Source organism: Sitodiplosis mosellana, unplaced genomic scaffold (genome assembly GCF_009176505.1).
Source record: "Sitodiplosis mosellana isolate CC-2019 unplaced genomic scaffold, AAFC_SMos_1.0 Smas_scaffold_2, whole genome shotgun sequence".
In the NCBI taxonomy this organism is placed as follows: Eukaryota; Metazoa; Arthropoda; class Insecta; order Diptera; family Cecidomyiidae; genus Sitodiplosis; species Sitodiplosis mosellana.
This window is the reverse complement of record NW_022595245.1, coordinates 380892-399024: the sequence shown is the minus strand read 5'-3', so window position 1 is coordinate 399024 and position 18133 is coordinate 380892. Positions and strand designations below refer to the sequence as shown.

The window sequence follows — 18133 nt, the reverse complement described above, 5'->3', positions numbered from 1 at the left end:
CGATGAGCAGAATTATTCCGCGCAATTTGACACATGTTACAACCTGAATATAGTAAACAAAGCAAATTTCATCATTGCAAGTCAAACGCTTGTTTCTGTTTTTCACATTGGCTAAGAGTTTTTGTTGAACGAATCGCATTAGTAAGTAAGGATAGATTAGGATAAAAAAATCGAAATGTCGTGCACAGCTGAGGAAATTGCCAGAAAGAAGCGTGAGGCATTGGAACGGTTGAAACAAACCAAAGCATTAGCACAAACAGGCAATGTTCCGAGCAAAAACACGAGTCCTGGAACAGCCGCCAAAGCTACATCGGTTTTTTATGGCAATACCAGCAACGACAAGGCAAATACGTTGAATCAATATGAAAATAAGATGAAGCAACAACAAACGCCGAGTCACAACAATCGAATCTCCTCGCAACCATATCCACGCAATTCGGTACAAAATACTGCAGCACAGAATACGAATTTGAATCAACGAACATGGGCTTCAATTATGGCAAAACCAGTCACATGCACATGCTCCATGATCTCATCAACACGATTTCAAGTCGTTCAAAGTGGTTACCATAATAAATTGATTGATGTGTTCAAAACAATTCCAACACGATCGTACGGTAAGTATTTGGAGACAGACTTTGAGAGAGAGTTTTTTTAGTTACACGGTTTGAGTTTTCTAAAAAATCAAAAAAAAATCACGTTTTTGCAGATCCCAAAGACAAGATTTGGTCATTTAATTTGAGCGATTATGAAGAGGTGCAAAAGAAAGTCAGCGCACTCAATCCAAACGTCGCAATTGGTCCATTGCCAAAATTCGTTTTGAAACTGTTGAAAGAAGGTAAACTCATGTTAGACTAATGGATGAAGGGTCCGAATAAAGTGATTGCAAACAGAGTTAATTGTAGTCAGTATTGAAAACATTAATGTCGATTCAATCCTTTCAGAGGAAAAAGAGCTGGATTTTCTGTGTCTTCAAGCAATCGAACCCACTTTGAGTTCACAGCTACTTGGTTTCCAGAAATATGGTGTTGCATTCGGAATAAGCAACGGAGGCCGTTGTTTGATTGCTGATGATATGGGACTTGGTGTGTTCTTCATGTGCTTGATGAAATTAATTGGATTTCGTTTTTATGATACAATTCATTTTCATGGTTCGTTCTGCTTTCAGGTAAAACTTATCAAGCCATAGCAATTGCTGATTTCTATAAAGACGATTGGCCGCTGTTGATTGTCACCACTGCCACTGCACGTGACGGCTGGGCACAGCATATAAACAACTTACTGCCAGCGATTTCAAATGGTTCGGTTAAGGTATTGACATCAACAAATGAGTATGTTGGTGACTACAAAGTTCTCATCACTAGCTATTCGCTAATGGATAAAAATGTTGAAACTTTGCTAAAAAGATCATTCGGTTGCGTCATTTTGGTAAGTTAGAAATTGAATCGAAGTCATTTTTTCAATTCCATTCTTGCATTTTTTTTCTGAAATATGTTTTATTCGGAAAATAGGACGAGTCTCACACGATTAAAAACCACAAGACCAAATCGGCTCAAAGTGCCACTCGTTTGTGTGAGAAAGCCAAACGTATAATTCTGCTCTCAGGTGAACATTGAATCATTTTATATCGTCTGATGAATGGAAATAAAAGTTACTGAAATAAAAATCAATCAATTCATTTCTATCTCAAGGTACACCGGCATTATCTCGACCCAATGAATTGTTCTGTCAATTGAGTTTGATTGATAAGAATTTCTTTGGTGGTTTCAAACCATATGCTGTGCGATATTGCGATGCCAAAGAGACAAACTTCGGACTTGACAGTTCGGGCAGCAGTAATCTGCCAGAGCTGAACATCATATTGCGGCGCAAATTCATGATTCGGTAAATTAATTTTTTGTGTTTTAATCAAAATAATCTCGTTCTATTTGTATGTGTATAAGTATTGAGTACGAATTTTCTTGATTCTCACAGTCGAACCAAAGAAAGCGTACAGTTTGAATTGGGTGAAAAGTCTCGTGAAACGATCCTGCTCGACTCGAAAAAAGTTTGGAATACACACGATGACAGCATGAGAGAAACAATTGAAAACTGCAAAGAATTTAACGAAGATGTTAAGAAATTACAAGGACAGGATCGAAAGGCCGTGTTGCTCAGATTGTATGCCGAATCGGCCATACTCAAAGCAAACGCTGTTTGGTGAGATTTTGTCGAAACTTGATTCCAAAGAAAATGTTCACTTTCCTTTAGAAACATGGTTCACTCAAGTACCAATGCTTCTGAAGAGAAAAAAAACAAATGCTTAATTTCTGTACTTCTCAGCTCGTACGTGACGGATTTGGTGAAACAAAAAACAAAGTTCATCATTTTTGGCCACCACAAGGTGATGATGGTAAGTTAGAAAGTGAACCGGTATCATTTTCTCCTTCCATACTTACGTTTTCGCATTTTTTTTTCTTCAAATAGGACGCGTTGTCCAAATGTTTGACTGGTCTGAACACGAATTTCATCCGGATCGATGGTTCAACCAGAAATGATCTCCGTGCAACGTACATTGACAAATTCCAAAATAACAAGTCGTGTCAAGTGGCGGTTCTCTCTTTACAAGGTAAGTCTACACATACAAATTGATTGATTGAAATCTTTTCTACAACGTTTCCATCAAGTCACTATCGCTTATTTATTTTAATCTTTTCTGTTTCTCTGTAGCATGCAATGCTGCAATCACGCTGACGGCTGCGTCACTGGTTGTTTTTGCTGAGCTCGATTGGAACCCAAGTGTGAGTATCACAGACTTTTGATTAAAATCCCAATGGTCATCCAATGAAAAATCGATCATTTTTCTTGAAAAAATTGCTTTACTTTACAAATCTGTTCAATTCCTTTGTCTCTTCTCCAGACTTTGGCTCAATGTGAATCCCGTGCACATCGTATTGGCCAGAAGTCACCGGTCACATGCCGTTATTTGCTGGCAAAGGGTACAGTTGACGATTATATGTGGAATATGGTGAAAGGCAAGCAAGATGTTCTCAACAAAGCCGGTATCTTTTCCGAAGATCTGACTGATGCAACACATTCGACGGTTACAGTTTCGGTAAGTTGAATTTTATTTAATGTTTCGATACATTTTCTTTTTAAACAAATTCAATCGAGTATTCGAAATTACACATTTTTTTCTATTTTTCAGGCACAGTCATCAGATCAGACAATTGATCGTTACTTCGAAAGTCCCAAATCAGCAGAAGGCGGTCAAATCAATAACAATAACAATGGTGACCAAACATCAGTTCAACCAGCGGTGGAAAGCATGGACTACCATCACATTCTCGATGATGACGCCGACGATGCACTTATGCTTGATTTAGATTTCTAATCGTTATACATGCAATGCATGTCATGCATGAATGAAATGCTACTTAAATGCAATAAATTAAGGAATGGAACTGCCACTGGGCTCAAATATAATTTTTTTTTTCATAAAAAAATATGAAATAAAGTGTGTCTGAGACGGAATTAAAAATTATTACTTTTCTTTAGAACAAAATCGGCGATCGTATCATGATTTGAGCAAACTATGAAATCATTTCTATATCGCTATCAGAATCCGATAGCTCATACACGAAATCATCATCGCTGGACGAGATTTCGATGGGTGGCAATTGTTCCGCTTCAGATTCAGGCAACGGCTTGGTCAGTCGCTTCTTTTTCTGGAGAAAATCAAAAACGGTTGATTCTATTGGTATTTTAGCAATATCTTCCAAAACGATGCGAACTTCTCGACTGAAATCAAACCGTATCGGCAGAGCTTTACTTTGATTGTTGCTATCATCAGCTTCCGATTCACTTTGGCGCTCTTCTTTTTGCACTTCTTGCAACTCTAGGCCCATTTCGACTTTGTACTGTGGCGACATATTTTCTGTTGAAAAAATTATGTTTTCAATGGAATAAATGATGGAAAATCCAATTTTCGTTCAAAAAAACTAAGAATTTTAAAGAAAATCTCTCAATTTGTAATATGGTCCATAAAAAGCGTTCAATTTCACATTAATCGTACCTTCGCCAATGTCAATGATCACCGGCTCCTTCCACATATGTGACATACGTTCTCTTTGGAACGCGTCAAAGTCCAATACCTCAGTCGCATCACTGTCATATGAATCATAGTAATCCTCTACAACATTCTGTGCGGCCGGTACATCGTTGACGACCTCATCTTTGATTGTAATCTCTTCGTCTGCCACATTTTCCATAAACTCATCTTCAATTTCTTGATTCGGATTTGTTGGCGAAGAATCAGTGGATGGATCTATTTCCGGCTGCAGAATGATTGACGTTGCGATATTCGACGAGGAAGATTGACTGGGTTCAGTTTCTTGATCATTTGGCGATGCCACTGGAACTTGTTCGTTTCCTTGACACACGTTTTGTGGATTTGATCTGTCAATTTGCTCATCGTTACCAACGTTTGACTTTTGCTCATCATGAACATAGGCTTGTGTTGATGACACTTGATTGATGCTGATTGCACGATCTTTTTCCGGCTCTGATGGATCCGAAGTGTATCTTTTGTAATCATTCATCGTAATACGGCGTCTGGCAATTGCTTCAGCATCAGACGGCTGAATTGGTGATGCGAAGTGAACGCTCTGCGTTGACACTGGTTGCCATTCTCGCCGTAACCGAGGATCAGATGGCCGTTGTGTATTCAATGTTGACAGAATAGCTACATTTGGGTAATATACACTTTGATAATGTACGTTTTGATGCGACACATTTGGCAGCATCCCAACACGAGACGCAGTTTGAGCGCACGCACGTCCAATCTGTAGTCTTGGATCGACCGGTCTCTGAATTGGATTCGGTTGGCATGGAGTCTGCAAAAGAGGTAATGATTTCAATGACAGTTCATCAAAATATGAAGGAAAATTGCAGAAAAGTCGAGAAAAATGACTTGAGAACTGTAATTACATCGTTCATTAGAATGTCTTGTGGCTTTTGCGCAGATGTAGTCAGAATTTTAACCGTAGACACTATTTGAGCGGTCGATTCAACTGGCTGTCGATCATTTTGTTTGCTCCGAACCCTATTTAGGATGCGCGTTAAAAATACTGCTGATTGATCTAGTGCTTGTGACGGCGCAGCATTCACTTGTAAATCCGGTGGAAAATCATCGCCAAAATTGCCATTTTCGTAAGCCTGCTTCCAGCTTGGTTTTATTTGTGAACATACATAGCGGTTGTCGTCGTCACTATCATGCTTCTCGTACATTTTGTTTGAAAGTTCCAAATCAAAATAGTCAGCACTTCTAACTTGGAAGAGAAAAAATCAGTGTAATGACCGACCGACCGAACAAATGAACGATTTAGTTACGACTGACAAAAACAATAAAAACGACAACTTTGTCATACGGCAACAAGTGTACACAAATATATCAACTGTCACACGGTAGCATGTGCTAGCAACAAGCAATAACAATCACACACATTGCACATTTTCATAAACGACGGTTGGTTGTTTGAAACAAAATTACCGCAAGGGTCACATTATCACAAGCAACGCTACAAATCAAATATTCAAATGAGATGATTTATCCTTTGTTCGATGAAGAGATAATTTTCAAATGAAAAAAAAATTATTCCGAAAATGATCACTAGAAAAAGATTAATCCCATCAATAAAATAATTTATTTTTATGTAAATGAGAATGATGGCAACTGTATGCAAATAAGAACCAAGGTCATTGTGAACAGTGCTTAACATTTAGTTTGCAACTAACACCGCTTAACATTGTCATTTATGCGCTCAGTCGTTTGCCAATTGTCCACCACCAAAGACTTACCAAATAATAAGAATAGCAATTAAAACGTTGCGCGCACAAATTTTATTATCCAGATCCACAAAATTATCGATAACCTAACGAATTCTTTCCGAAATTTTCAAAGTAATTTACGGAAACGAGTCCAAAATGATAAGAACCAGATTCAATAACCGTCGAAGAAGTAGTTCAGACTCAAATAATAATTCTCCATCAGAAATTGATGGAGAACCTATTAGAATAGAGTTAAGTGACGGAATCGAAATAGGAAAAAATGAAATCGTTTGGATTAAACACAATCTGTGTTTGGATACCCTTGTAATTGTACAAGATATTTTAGATGGTGAGTAAAATTCAATGATGAAATGGAAGAAAAAACTTTTTTTTTCGATTTAAAAAAATTTAGAGGGAAAAAATCATTCAGAAGCTAATTCAAGTGCATTGAATTTTCACAGGCGGCAGAGTTGAAGTGCGAAATTTGATTGACAACAATGTGATAATAATTGGCTCAGAGCATTTGACACTGCATACCGAAATTCAGCTCGACAGTGAAATCTATTCTGGAAATAGGACGTTGGCATTGATCAAAGAGCGTAATTGTCGAAAAGCCATCGAAAAACTGACGAGATCGATAAATGCGGTTGAACGATTGAAATTTTGTTCCGATGGATTAAAAAAAATTCTGGCCGACATCAGGGACGGAGATTTTTCCAAACTTGAATCGCAACTAACACGATGTCACCTGAAAACGGACAAGCAACAATTCAAGCTCAATGTCTACGACTTAAGGCACAAAATGAAACTTGCTCCAGCAACCATATCGAATGAAGAGGCACAATCAATCGCTGAGAAAATTTTACAAGACAAACGTGGCATTCCATTTGAATTGCCGAGATGGCAAAACAGCGAGAGAAACATTATTTTAACCTGTTCCGTTTGCCTAAGACAAAATAACAAGATGGAGTTGAAGCGATGTACGAAATGTGCCAGCATATTTCATGAAAGTTGCCATCGGAATGAAACGGAATGTCGCCAATGTTTAGCTGGAAATACACCGACCGATATTGTGTATGCAAAAGCCGCAAAAGTCGGAAAAGCGATAAAATGGTGGCCGGCGATTGTCATTCCAAATAACCAAGTGCCAGACATGTACAGGAAGAACCCCATTCAACCAGGTTTTGTCTTCGTGTACGTCATTGGTTCGGTCAAGTCAACTTATGAACAAGTTCACGCATCGAATCTTCTCACATTTCGCATTGACGATGCCCTACGGAACGCCATTCTGAAAAGAGTCGACGCAACTTTGAATGCTGCCCTTCGAATTGCGGCGGCACTCGACGATGGATTGGCGTGAACATGGCAAGAGCTGGACTCAAAAACATTCATATGTTTTGTTTGAAAATAAAATTGACGAGAAGATTTGACAAGGAAAAAAAAACGTTTTTTTTTGCTATGGAGTTGAGTTTTTCAGTTTTGACCAAGAATTATTTTGAGATGTCAGCCCAAATTCAAACAAAAAAATAATTGCAGTGAACTTTCTTGCCCTTTTCAATAGAAGCATCTTTCAAGAAAAATGATTTCCTGTTTGTGTTCACATTTCATCTAAAACAACATGGACTTTTGGGTAAACCATTTACCTAGCCAAAATAAATCATAATGCTGCTGCAATTGCAGTTGAGGTTAGTTTTAACACCGATCTGAAAGTATGAATAATCAAACGGGTGATTGGCAATCAACAATCAGTGATTTTAAATCAAAATTTCGTTTAGTTTTCATTATATGAAAATATAAAATGTCAGAAATTAGATCAGAAATTGATTTTTGTTCAGTTTTCAGCACTGGTGCCGCAAAGTCATTATTCTAATTTACTCAAATTCTCAACGGGAGAGCTACTTATTGACTCTACAATTTTAGAATCGACAACGATAGTTTTGAAGGAAAGAAAAAATTGACATTTACTCTAAGCGATGCGTTTTGAATTTTTCATTGGAGTATTTGCTCGTAGTATTCGGGTGACCGAATCAAGCAAATAAATCATTTTGAATCGTTGTCGATTCTAAAATTGTAGATTCAATAAGTAGCTCTCACGTTGAGAATTTGAGTAAAATATAATAAAAAATGTGTTTCATAGAGTCAATACTACAGTTGGCCAAACTAAAGGTGACCATGAATAAAGTATTCCACGATAGCTGCGTTTGAAATTGTTCAACATCACCAATTCATGTATGCAATCTGCACCATCAAAAGTTTAATGTGTACATTAAATGAATTTTAATCATGCACAAACAAAAGATTCGATCGTGTTACATTCAATTTTAATGACAAAAGCGATAATATTTTATTGTGTATAATTGTTACTGTGGTAAGTACACTGAAATAAGTGCAACTAGAATTTCGGTTGAAATGTGAAAAAATTGGGTATTTTGGGCAGTTGTGTGCTGACGTTGTGAGTCTAATCGTCGTCGCTGAAAAGCATTTCCACCAAATCTGATTGAGAGCACCGTTCACCATCCAAACGCTGTGGCGATTTCCAGCGAAGTAATGTGGGCAAGAAGACCAAATGGGTGCGTGGATCCTTGCGGAATGGACAGTTCAAATCTTTCCAACTGAAAAAGTGAAATTGGTTATTGTGATGCTTTGTATCGCTTTTAATTTTTGTTTTTCAATTGAATCAATCACATTTTCTCCTTGTGAAAATCCACAAAAATCGGTACTTACTATGGTCGATCTCCAACTTCGACGTGAATGAAGTGGCTATTCTCGGCGGCATGTTTCAGTCCCTCCTTGATAACTGGATCGGCCTTTACACAGTACGGGCACCAGCTGTTGCCAGTTTCGTCTTTGCCGCCGCTGAACAAAATGTGTACATGTTCACCGGTGCTTTCCAAACTTTCAGCCAGTTTGGTGAACTCTTCGTAGCCTTTCACGTGGTATTCCTTGACCATTTTTGCCTGAGACGTTGAAAAAGAATTACTGAAACCGAATCTAGGTAAATTTTGTTTCAAAAGTCGCAACGATAGACTCAACGCCAGTTTCGCCTACAAAATATATCCACAAAATAACCAATAAGCACTTTGATGATAAGAGACACAGATAAAGCCAATTTAATCAAACGCAATCGTGATTTGGCATAAAATGGAATTATGATAGAAACATGATAATGCATTAGATTGAATTGGTTTAGGATAATTAAAAATCACACTTACTTCAATTTCTCAAGATGACTGATCAACTAATGGGTTTTTTTCCTCTGATTAAATGCAAGTCAAACGCAATTTTATGACTAAACGACATACAAGCATACAACTGAGACCACAGCTACTGCGAGAGAAAGAGAACGAAACGTATGCCGTTTGACAGACGTCAAACCAACGTACGCAGCCATTTCCTGGTATACGAACATTCTTATTTGAATGGAATACGACCAGTATTTTTGTACCGTGAATGTTTCATCAATTAAACTCGTAAAATATCAACGAATCGTGTTAATTTTATAGAAAAAATTAAATGAACATCGTTTTTTTGAGTTATAATTTTGAAATATTCCGTAAATGGTGTCGACCATATATGAACTGCTCTGTTGAGTTTGACATTTGGTCACAGACGTGTACGCAACCGTTTGTCGCAGAGTACAAGTAGCGTGATTTTTGTTTACATCACGAAGCAATCATGCGAATTCATGATGAAAAGTGGAATTTTAATAATTATTCAATAAATTATTTAGGTTTTGAGGTGGTTTTTTTCTCTGAGGTAATTTATGTCATTAAAACATTGGTTTTCAAACAAATTTCTTGTAAACATTTTGAAAAAAAGAACTTATTTCATTTTTCTTTCCATCAAGATAAAGAATACGGAAATTCGAATGAAAGCAACGGCGCATGTGCTGCAACTATCCTTCCAAATTCAATCGAAAAATCACTGTTTTTTCTCCATATGCACAACGGATCCTGATGTCACGGTTAACATAGTGCTCTGCAGTATATGAAAGTCACTGGAACAGTTTACCGGTTAAAAGGGACGTATTGAGAAAATTGTCACTTGTTTTTGCCAGTGATATTGTTTCCAGTTGATTTTCCACTATTTCAATTTCGTTTGGAATTCAATTAAACTCAAACGACAAACCAAACGCAACATTTGGTGTTCAATTAAAACGTACAGCCTTAAATTAAGCATATCAATTTAATTTGTATATAAAACGGTGACAGCAGAAATTATGTCATCGTCAGCTATTGAAGACCATTATTTACCACGTCAGGATTCGTTGGAATATTTCATTAAGTTTCCTCCGCCGCAGTCAAGTGCCATTAGCCAGGCATATCCACCAAATGAGTGTGCCGAGTGTGATTTTAATTTTGCTACCGATGATAGCACCACACCGATTGTTTTGCTGCTGGGATGGGCTGGTTGTCAAGACCGATATCTCATGAAATATTCAAAGATTTATGAGGACCGTGGGTAAACAAAATATTTTTGGTTCATTTTGTCATTTTGTTTTTTCTAAACATTCATTTGATTGAATGATTCTCATAAGAATATCACTAGACAATATTTTCATTCACATCGCTCCATTTGTACGTGCCATTTCACTGTTGCTTTACACACACTTTCAAGCCATTTCAATTCATTTCTCTTTCACATTTGTATTCCTCAATATCAATTAAATGTTCGATCTCATTTGGCTTCCCACTGAATTCGAATAGCACCAGAACAGAAAATTAATTCAGAGCGTTTAACCTTGATAAAATAGAGCCGTTTAACTGCACCATTCATTGACCTTGAATCGCATCCATATCACATGACATTTGGAAGTTTTCCCATTTACAACACACGTCTAAAAACATTTGCCATGTAAAAAAGCCAAAATTCCAAGCCTTTAAACTTAGCCATGCACTACCATGTCAATACCATTGGCTTCACTTGATTGATTTTTCGATGTTATAACGACAATGACAACAACGGAATGTCTGATTGTGATTATATCAATTTTTCCCATCAGATTGATTACTGTTCGATACACGGCACCTGTTGAGAATATTTTCTGGAAGCGTGATGCCATGAAACCGATTGGACAGAAAATCGTCAAACTCTTGTACGACATGAATTTCGATGCGAATCCAATAATTCTACACGTTTTCTCAAATGGCGGCGCATATTTATATCAGCATATTGACTTGGCTATCAAGGAATTTCAAACGCCATTAGATGTTAGTGGATTGATTTATTGACTTGACTACAGCAACAATGAATATCGTTTAATTCGTTCACGTTGTTCTGTTTCATGATGTCATTTCAGATATGTGGGATAATATTCGATTCGTCGCCAGGCGATCGGCGTCTGCTGTCTCTTTATCGAGCGGTGTCATCTATTTATGGTAAAGAGCGTCGATTTGGTTCCATAGTTTCATGGTGCATAACATTGGGACTGGCAGCGAAATGGGTATTCGAGGTAAGAACGGACGAGCATTTTTTCCTCTCCACATTTCCAACGAAATTTTTGTTAATCATTATTTTCATGACCTTGAACACACAGGATCTATACCTTCGTCTGAAAGGAATGTTTTCATCGAGTCCAGTTCCAAGTATAAATCCGTATAATGATTTGAAATACCTTGATAATTATATTCCGCAGCTATTTTTGTATTCGAATGCAGACAAATTGATTTTGCCCGGAGTAAGTGCTTTCCTCGAGTGTGCATTCATATGAAGCGAAACAAAAAAAAAAATTTTAATTGGAAAACATTGTCGATTTTATTTTCAGGATGTTGAAACATTTGCTCAATTTCGACAGAGTATCGGTGTGCCGGTAGAAACGGTGTGCTTTTATGAAGCAGAACATGTTAAGCTCTTTATCAAATATCCACAAAAGTATATTCAATGTGTTTGTACATTCATCAGTAATTGCTTAATGAGCATCCCACTTCAAATGGAAGCAAAAAATAAATTCAATTAGGACAATCGCCTCAATCTCAGACAACATTCGCCTTTTTTTCAACATTCGCCTTCTTAGAATTCTATATTTGAATCGTAGTCATCGTTTGTTTAAATTACTTACGCTTCATATAGTGAACAAATAATTGTAATTGCTTACACAAAATGTTAAGTAGTCTTCGTTTCTCTGTAAAACAAACAAAAAATGTTCAAAATGCTTTTAACACACAAAAACCCAAATAGAATAGAATTAAAAATGCTGTTTCATTATAATAACAGATTAAAAATATAATTTATTATTTTCTACCAAAAATATAAACAATGTCTCTGTTGGTTTTGTGTACTGCGCGAAAAATTCTAGTCTCTCGAATTTTTCGTCCAATTGTATTTGTGTGTGTTCACCTGTTCAATTTTTGTATGTGTCAAAATGTAAATGGATGTAGGCGAAAAAAATATTTCGCAATTTAATGCATGTCCTACTTGTTGTTCTTCTGCTGGGATAGTTAAATATCTCAAATGAAATCCAAATCCAAATACAAAATACCATTTAATTTCTTTTTAGTTTGTTTCATTACAAATCTCGTAGAATATACAGCCGATGTTTTTCAACTAAGTTCCATGTTTTCATTAGACCCTTTGTTTTTTGTTTGTATTTATCTATTTGTAATTTGTAATTTGTCACTCACAATGTGAGCTCATTTTATTTTCTATTCATTTATGTAGTGTTTGCATTGATCCAGAATATTTGTATGATAAAACCATTCTTAGGTATGCTTGCAACTTTCACAGAAACAATAAACGCTCTGTAGAGAGAGAAAGAAGTGGGCAGTAAAATTGATTCGAGTGTGTAGTCTTGTAGTCGCCTTGTAAGGCGTAAGTTATGCCGTCAGAATTAATCTTGAAAGAGAAAAAAATTATGTTAGTTTTAAAAGTGAGTCGCGCACATAGTGTGTGAGTGTTGTTCCAGTGACCTCCTGGTCATTTCAGATGTATCGTTCATTTCTTAAAAATAATTTTCTTCATTTAGAGGTTTTTTTTTCTTCATAAATATAATAATCACTAAATCTAAATATGTCATTACAAATAAGCCTTTAATACAATTAATTTTTTAATTAGTTGCGATTAATTGAAATTCAACAGCAATCAAATTACAATTTTTTTTATCTCATTTGAACGATTGAACAGTTTTATTTATTTTTTTCTAGTTTAGTACTTGTTTTCAGCGCAATTTTGTGTATTAGCATCGGTTAAATGTGCTCATTTTTCCTGCTGGGGGCGGACGAGGAAAATCGATACAAGCGGTGTGTTTTAGGATGAGCTGATTGAACGGTTTAGTAGATATGAAATACGACTAGTGTGCGATTGTTGGTTCATCGGAACATTGCTCTTTGTTTTGGATGTTTTCTTTAAGGGACTTTTCTGGATTACTCACTTTAGTTTTATAAAGGGGAGATCGATACTCTAAGTGCTGAGTTTTTGCTCATCCGAAATTTGAAAGTTGACCTTCAGTGGGTCATCTATAATTTTTTTTTTTTTTGACAATCAAGACAGTTTATCGACTAGAAATCGTAAAAAGATACCATTTATTGTCACTCTACTCTATACTCTCTTTACTTTCAAAAAGTGATAAGTTGAGAGCTCGAGGTCAATACCACACTTTTTAAAAAGCAAAATTAGTGATCATTCCTCATTCCTCTACAAAAATAGAGTAAGCAGTCCCAGAATGGAAATTCTCCAAACAAAAAATGTTCTTCTAAAGAAAATCCTTCACCTGTAATTTTTTATATCTATAAAGTGGTTCAACCAGTCCACAATAATATGTAGCCAAGCTATCCATTCAGATAAAAGACCCGTTTTATTTTCACAACAAGAAAAAGCATAATCAACATTTCGGATAATTTCTTATTCGTCGATATACTTTTTTTTGTTCTCGTATTTTCTATTTAAAAAACCAATCTTGTCTAATTTAAAACACGGTTCAAGGTACAGCCAGTCTAACGGATTGCAAGTGTTTGTATTGAATCAAGTACAACTTGGATATACCACCTGCCATGAAAATTGTGTAATGTGTCCTATTTAATGTGCTACCAATTTGAATCGTTGTTTGAAGGAAGAAGAAATGCACACTGAATTTCTTCTCTGCATTGATTGATGTACAGTTTAGCAATTTTACTACAGTTTGAGAATGCAATTGATGTATGATTAAAAATGTGTTTGTCCATTGTAGAAAATGTACCATATTTCAGCCTAATGTTGGCCATTGGCGTGTGGCAAACTAAATGCGGTGTGTGTGAGTATGATATCTAATTGTCTTTCGATATGTTTGAACGTTTGTGATGCCGTAGAGCGGTTCAATGTCATCATCATTCGGTTTTTTTCTTCATACATATTTATCATTCTATTTTCTCTTCACAATAGACCACCCTACGTGCACTCCATATTCGTCGCTATGTGTGTTTCGTTTTCATACTGTACAATATAATATACACTTGTTTATTTCTGAGGACTTTCAATGATTATGTGGAGGTGGTTTGCCTATTAATATGCTCAATTTCAACTAAATTTCTCTTTCTCCGCTAATAAATGATGATTTTGGTGAGAATGCATGAATAGCACGGTTTTAAGTTAAAAACTGCCAACATAGCCACATCAGCAAACACCCATCTCAGCACTATTGAGTTTTGTACTTAAAATATGCTTAATATTTTATGCATTTTCCCGCTTTTTATTTTCATTTCCACCTAAATCATTTCCATCATACTCACCGCCCCTCCTATCTAGCCTAACATCTGTTTCGCCAACCCCTGGAGCCGAAACAAAAAATCTGCTCGCTTGAACTAATAGAATATTATCTATAATTGTATTACGCTATATACACTTAATGAGTAAACATTTTCCTACTGAATTTTTGTTGTTGTTTGTGTAATTTCTAGTTGGCAATGCAATTTTGCTTATCATCGTCCGATTTTACTCGGATTAAAATGAATTTAACTCTGTTTTTGTTCTCTTTTGTGCACTTTCCGTGTTGCTGTGCAGATTTATCAAAGCTTTATTTACTCTTGTTAATGTTTCTAGGCGAAGAACGTAAACAATTGTTATATAGTGATAGTTCAATTTGTCCTAAATTGTCCGCACATGTATGGACAACGAAAGTGCGCTAAACGCTACGACAATTCACTCGCTTTTTTTCTGATTTTGTAATGCATGGCACAAACGGATTCCAATCAAAATCATTTTTCTATTCGCGAGCGACAAAAGAATCAAATTTCATAACATTACTCCCATGTTTCCATTTAATTGTCCTACTAATGTTGGCATTCATATATGTGAATTTTTAAATTCCGCAGTGCAATTTCGCTTAAAACGTAATTCTAACAAAACGTGCTCTGTTTATGTAGATATTTAGTTGATTAAAGATTATTCAAATTTATTGTCAATTTTAATTTGAAACCGAAAAAAAAATGAAGAAAAAAAGAAAGAAACTGCACTTCACGACTGTAAAACAAGTTGATTATTATTTATGACGCGAAAGGAACGAGACTGGTAGTTGATTTATTTTTCTCTTTTTGATTAGCATAATTTAAATTCTTACGCAAAGAAGCGAACAAAACCTATTTTTTCCCGTGTGTTACAAGAAATTTAGAATGAAAATTAGATTCTAATTAATGTAAATTTATACGTCTAATGGAAAATCTAGAAACAAAAACGCCTCCGATTTTAAAATCATTGATGACGTCTGTGCCTTCGCTCGTTATAAGCGTGAATCTCTTCGCTTTCATCGTCGTCATCTTCATCGGATGTGTCGGTGATGGATGTTGAGGATAACAGCGATGATGTTTGCGATCGCAGTTGCCGAAGATGTGGTTTCGGTGTTAGTTTCGTTAAAAACTGTGTCGGTCGCGGTCGGCCACCTCCGAAACTATCTCGATCGGGTAGCGATTTTGAATACTTCTCCTCTGACGCTGACCTCCTGCACAAACGAAACCGGAAGAAAAAAAAAGAGAGAAACACAAATGCATGCATTTAGTATCGAGCTACGGTGCCACTAACAAGTATGCTTTAGCTGAGGGCAATGATATGGTTAACAATCGCATTTCATGTGTTGCAACACATACCAATAGTGGTAGCAATCTCACCTTCGATTTGTCTTTTTACAACAAAATGGCAAATTTTGACCGATAATTCTAATTGTGAATCAAAATGTGCTGCGTGGTGAATCATGATTTGAATACTTATGTGATGCCATTCATTTGTTTTCAACATTACTTCGCTTCTGACATTGATGATCAAAGCACATCAACAAATTTTAGATATTATGAAACTTCAAACAACTGTTTTGAGTCTATTTCAGTGGGCAATTGTGCGTGTTAGTGATTTAGAGTTTGAAAGCATTTACTATATGCCAACAACGCCCAACGTTCTCAAATCTACTGATTGCAAACATCGAATGTGAACTAATACTTCAATCATATGAAAATCAAGTTCATCAATTTGCGAATTTTACATGTACGAATATTGGTTAAAGAAACAAAAAAATGAAAGAACCAACAGCAATATACTTTGTGAGACCAAATAGAATTGTTTTTGAGAAAAATCCTCCAATCTTACAATTTCCAATTGTGTATATCGATTTTTTTTTCACTATTTACACAAACCCCTCTCCAAGGGAAATCATCGAGATTTTCATGATGATGTCAACAGTATGATTTTGCACATATAGAAAAGAACATGAACTCATGGCGATCGGGGAACGACAAAAACATCGAAATAAAAAACGACAGAGAGAGAGAGACAGAGAAAGAGAGAGTGACATGCAGGAAGTGTTTGATCGCGTTTTCCCATCACAAAATTTGGAAAATGTTATTCTTTTGGTTTTCCGAATATGTTTAAAAATTACAATTTTTGTTTTTCCTTCAAAAGATTGTAATTTCTGTATATGAATCCAATTGTTTGTGTATTTAATCTGTTTGTGGTTTTGATCAGATCATTTTGGCTGTTGTTACTTTGCTTGAAACATTTTTTTTAGCTGTAGTAGTTGTTGATGTTGCATGGAATTCACTTACCCGGTTAATTCAAAGAGTGACCGGCGTCGGTTGTTCTTACAAATGTTCTCCACTTTATTGTGTCTATCGTTATTTTTGAAATCAATTAAGGCACCTAACGGATCGACACCCATCATTTCGCTGGACTCATCGATTGGTGTAACTGCACAAATGGATATCGAACGTCGACGATCACCGCGAGCCGCCGCCGCTGCCAGACTTCGCTCATGGTGTTCAGTAGATGATGCACCACTAATGCTTGCCGCTCGGTAGTAGGCACCAGCTACTGTGCTCGGTTGATTCGTTGATGATGGTGTCATCGCTAGCTCAGTGAGCGCGGCTGCCAAACATGGATCCGAACCGGCCGCCGATCCCGATGTCGTACTCTCACGTCGAAACAAACCTATCACAGATTTTATTTGTTTTGGTTTTGATAGTGCGCCTTCACACAGTTTTTTTTTTGATTTGGTTTGGATTTTTGGTAAACATTTTTGTTTTGATTTTGGAATTGAATGAGTGTTTTTTTGTGTGTGTGAGTGTGTTTGTGTGGAATTCAACCGTTTGCCAATTTTAATATTTCATTTTTATTTTCGTTTTTGCGTTCGTTTTCAAGGGAATGAAGAGAAAAAGTAAGGAAAAAAAAACAATTTGTAGATGAAGCTAATTCCAAAAAGTGATAGTGATACAAGCCATAACAATACAAATACACGTATAACATTCTATAAACTAATGTTTAAAGATAAAAAAGATTGCAGAACAGGGCTGGAATTCTATGACATTCCACCAAAATCGTCCGGAAATTATTTTTTTTCGTACGTAAGACTATATTGGAGGGAAAGAGAGAGATTCCACTAATTTTCATCATCCCAGCCAAATTATTGCGATAACCCTTCCTTGAGTTATCGGAATTATTCCGGTAGAAAGATGAAAATCAGTGGAATCTCTCTCTTTCACTCCAATATAGTCTTACGTACGAAAAAAATAATTCCGAACGATTTTGGTGGAATGTCATAGAATTCCGGCCCCGAAGAAGATTTCGTTTGGATAAGTTTTAATAGTATTTGTTTCTTCTATTTTCACGAAAGTGCACTAAATTGGAATTAAAACATTTAAAATGCTGGGATTTTTGTTGTTGCTAAAATCGATTAATGAAGTTAATATCACTAAAATCATGGTCAATTTAAACTTTGAATGAATTAAAACAAGATCTGTAAGAACAGCAGACATTCCGTTTGGCTGCATATTGAGCTGAGCTATTTTCAAATAGCTGGCTGTTTGGTACATTTTGATTTTGTGACTATCTAGTAGACTGCTTCAAAAAAAAAAATTTGTCCCTCATCTGGAATGTC

The 18133-nt window shown here is 36.1% G+C and overlaps 6 protein-coding genes across 51 annotated transcripts in view; 3 read left to right on the top strand and 3 right to left on the bottom strand.

Moving 5' to 3' along the window:
• The first annotated feature begins 19 nt into the window (after positions 1 to 19).
• On the top strand, positions 20 to 3520 carry LOC129565009 (SWI/SNF-related matrix-associated actin-dependent regulator of chromatin subfamily A-like protein 1). The gene is made up of 12 exons (XM_055439324.1): positions 20 to 617; positions 710 to 838; positions 945 to 1085; positions 1169 to 1428; positions 1512 to 1605; positions 1692 to 1884; positions 1975 to 2199; positions 2323 to 2392; positions 2467 to 2608; positions 2710 to 2780; positions 2900 to 3094; positions 3188 to 3520. The coding sequence occupies exons 1-12, from the start codon at positions 176 to 178 to the stop codon at positions 3371 to 3373; spliced, it is 2148 nt and encodes a 715-aa protein (XP_055295299.1). The 5' UTR covers positions 20 to 175; the 3' UTR covers positions 3374 to 3520.
• On the bottom strand, positions 3084 to 5463 carry LOC129565011 (uncharacterized). Its single transcript, XM_055439327.1, has 3 exons — positions 4969 to 5463; positions 4055 to 4874; positions 3084 to 3916 (listed from the first exon to the last, which is right to left on the bottom strand). Exons 1-3 carry the CDS (start codon positions 5266 to 5268, stop codon positions 3573 to 3575), a joined length of 1464 nt encoding a protein of 487 aa, XP_055295302.1. The 5' UTR covers positions 5269 to 5463; the 3' UTR covers positions 3084 to 3572.
• Positions 5464 to 5964: 501 nt separating this feature from the next.
• On the top strand, positions 5965 to 8105 carry LOC129565013 (uncharacterized). Its single transcript, XM_055439328.1, has 2 exons — positions 5965 to 6157; positions 6270 to 8105. The coding sequence occupies exons 1-2, from the start codon at positions 5965 to 5967 to the stop codon at positions 7166 to 7168; spliced, it is 1092 nt and encodes a 363-aa protein (XP_055295303.1). The 3' UTR covers positions 7169 to 8105.
• Positions 8106 to 8120: 15 nt separating this feature from the next.
• On the bottom strand, positions 8121 to 9161 carry LOC129565016 (thioredoxin domain-containing protein 17). Of its 2 annotated transcripts, none has more exons than XM_055439332.1 (3): positions 9021 to 9161; positions 8533 to 8852; positions 8121 to 8420 (listed from the first exon to the last, which is right to left on the bottom strand). In XM_055439332.1, the coding sequence occupies exons 2-3, from the start codon at positions 8757 to 8759 to the stop codon at positions 8267 to 8269; spliced, it is 381 nt and encodes a 126-aa protein (XP_055295307.1). In that variant the 5' UTR covers positions 8760 to 8852; positions 9021 to 9161; the 3' UTR covers positions 8121 to 8266. The 2 variants fall into 2 exon arrangements, with proteins under 2 accessions (XP_055295307.1, XP_055295308.1); XM_055439333.1 differs by having other exon boundaries at positions 8533 to 8765.
• LOC129565015 (transmembrane protein 53) lies at positions 8246 to 11982 on the top strand. Its single transcript, XM_055439330.1, has 6 exons — positions 8246 to 9564; positions 9656 to 10269; positions 10811 to 11018; positions 11108 to 11260; positions 11345 to 11485; positions 11573 to 11982. The coding sequence occupies exons 2-6, from the start codon at positions 10028 to 10030 to the stop codon at positions 11762 to 11764; spliced, it is 936 nt and encodes a 311-aa protein (XP_055295305.1). The 5' UTR covers positions 8246 to 9564; positions 9656 to 10027; the 3' UTR covers positions 11765 to 11982.
• Positions 11983 to 12276: 294 nt separating this feature from the next.
• LOC129565007 (sodium/hydrogen exchanger 3) overlaps positions 12277 to 18133 on the bottom strand; it is a 41754-nt gene continuing 35897 nt past the window's right edge. For 22 of the 45 annotated variants that reach the window (XM_055439275.1, XM_055439300.1, XM_055439287.1 and 19 more), the window contains 2 exons: positions 16806 to 17226; positions 12277 to 15712 (listed from right to left, as the gene is read on the bottom strand). In XM_055439275.1, the coding sequence (XP_055295250.1) occupies positions 15466 to 15712; positions 16806 to 17226 (668 nt within the window). In that variant the 3' untranslated portion in view covers positions 12277 to 15465. Of the gene's footprint in view, positions 17227 to 18133 lie in introns of all 45 variants that reach the window. The other 23 variants (XM_055439286.1, XM_055439313.1, XM_055439289.1 and 20 more) reach the window with 5 other exon arrangements.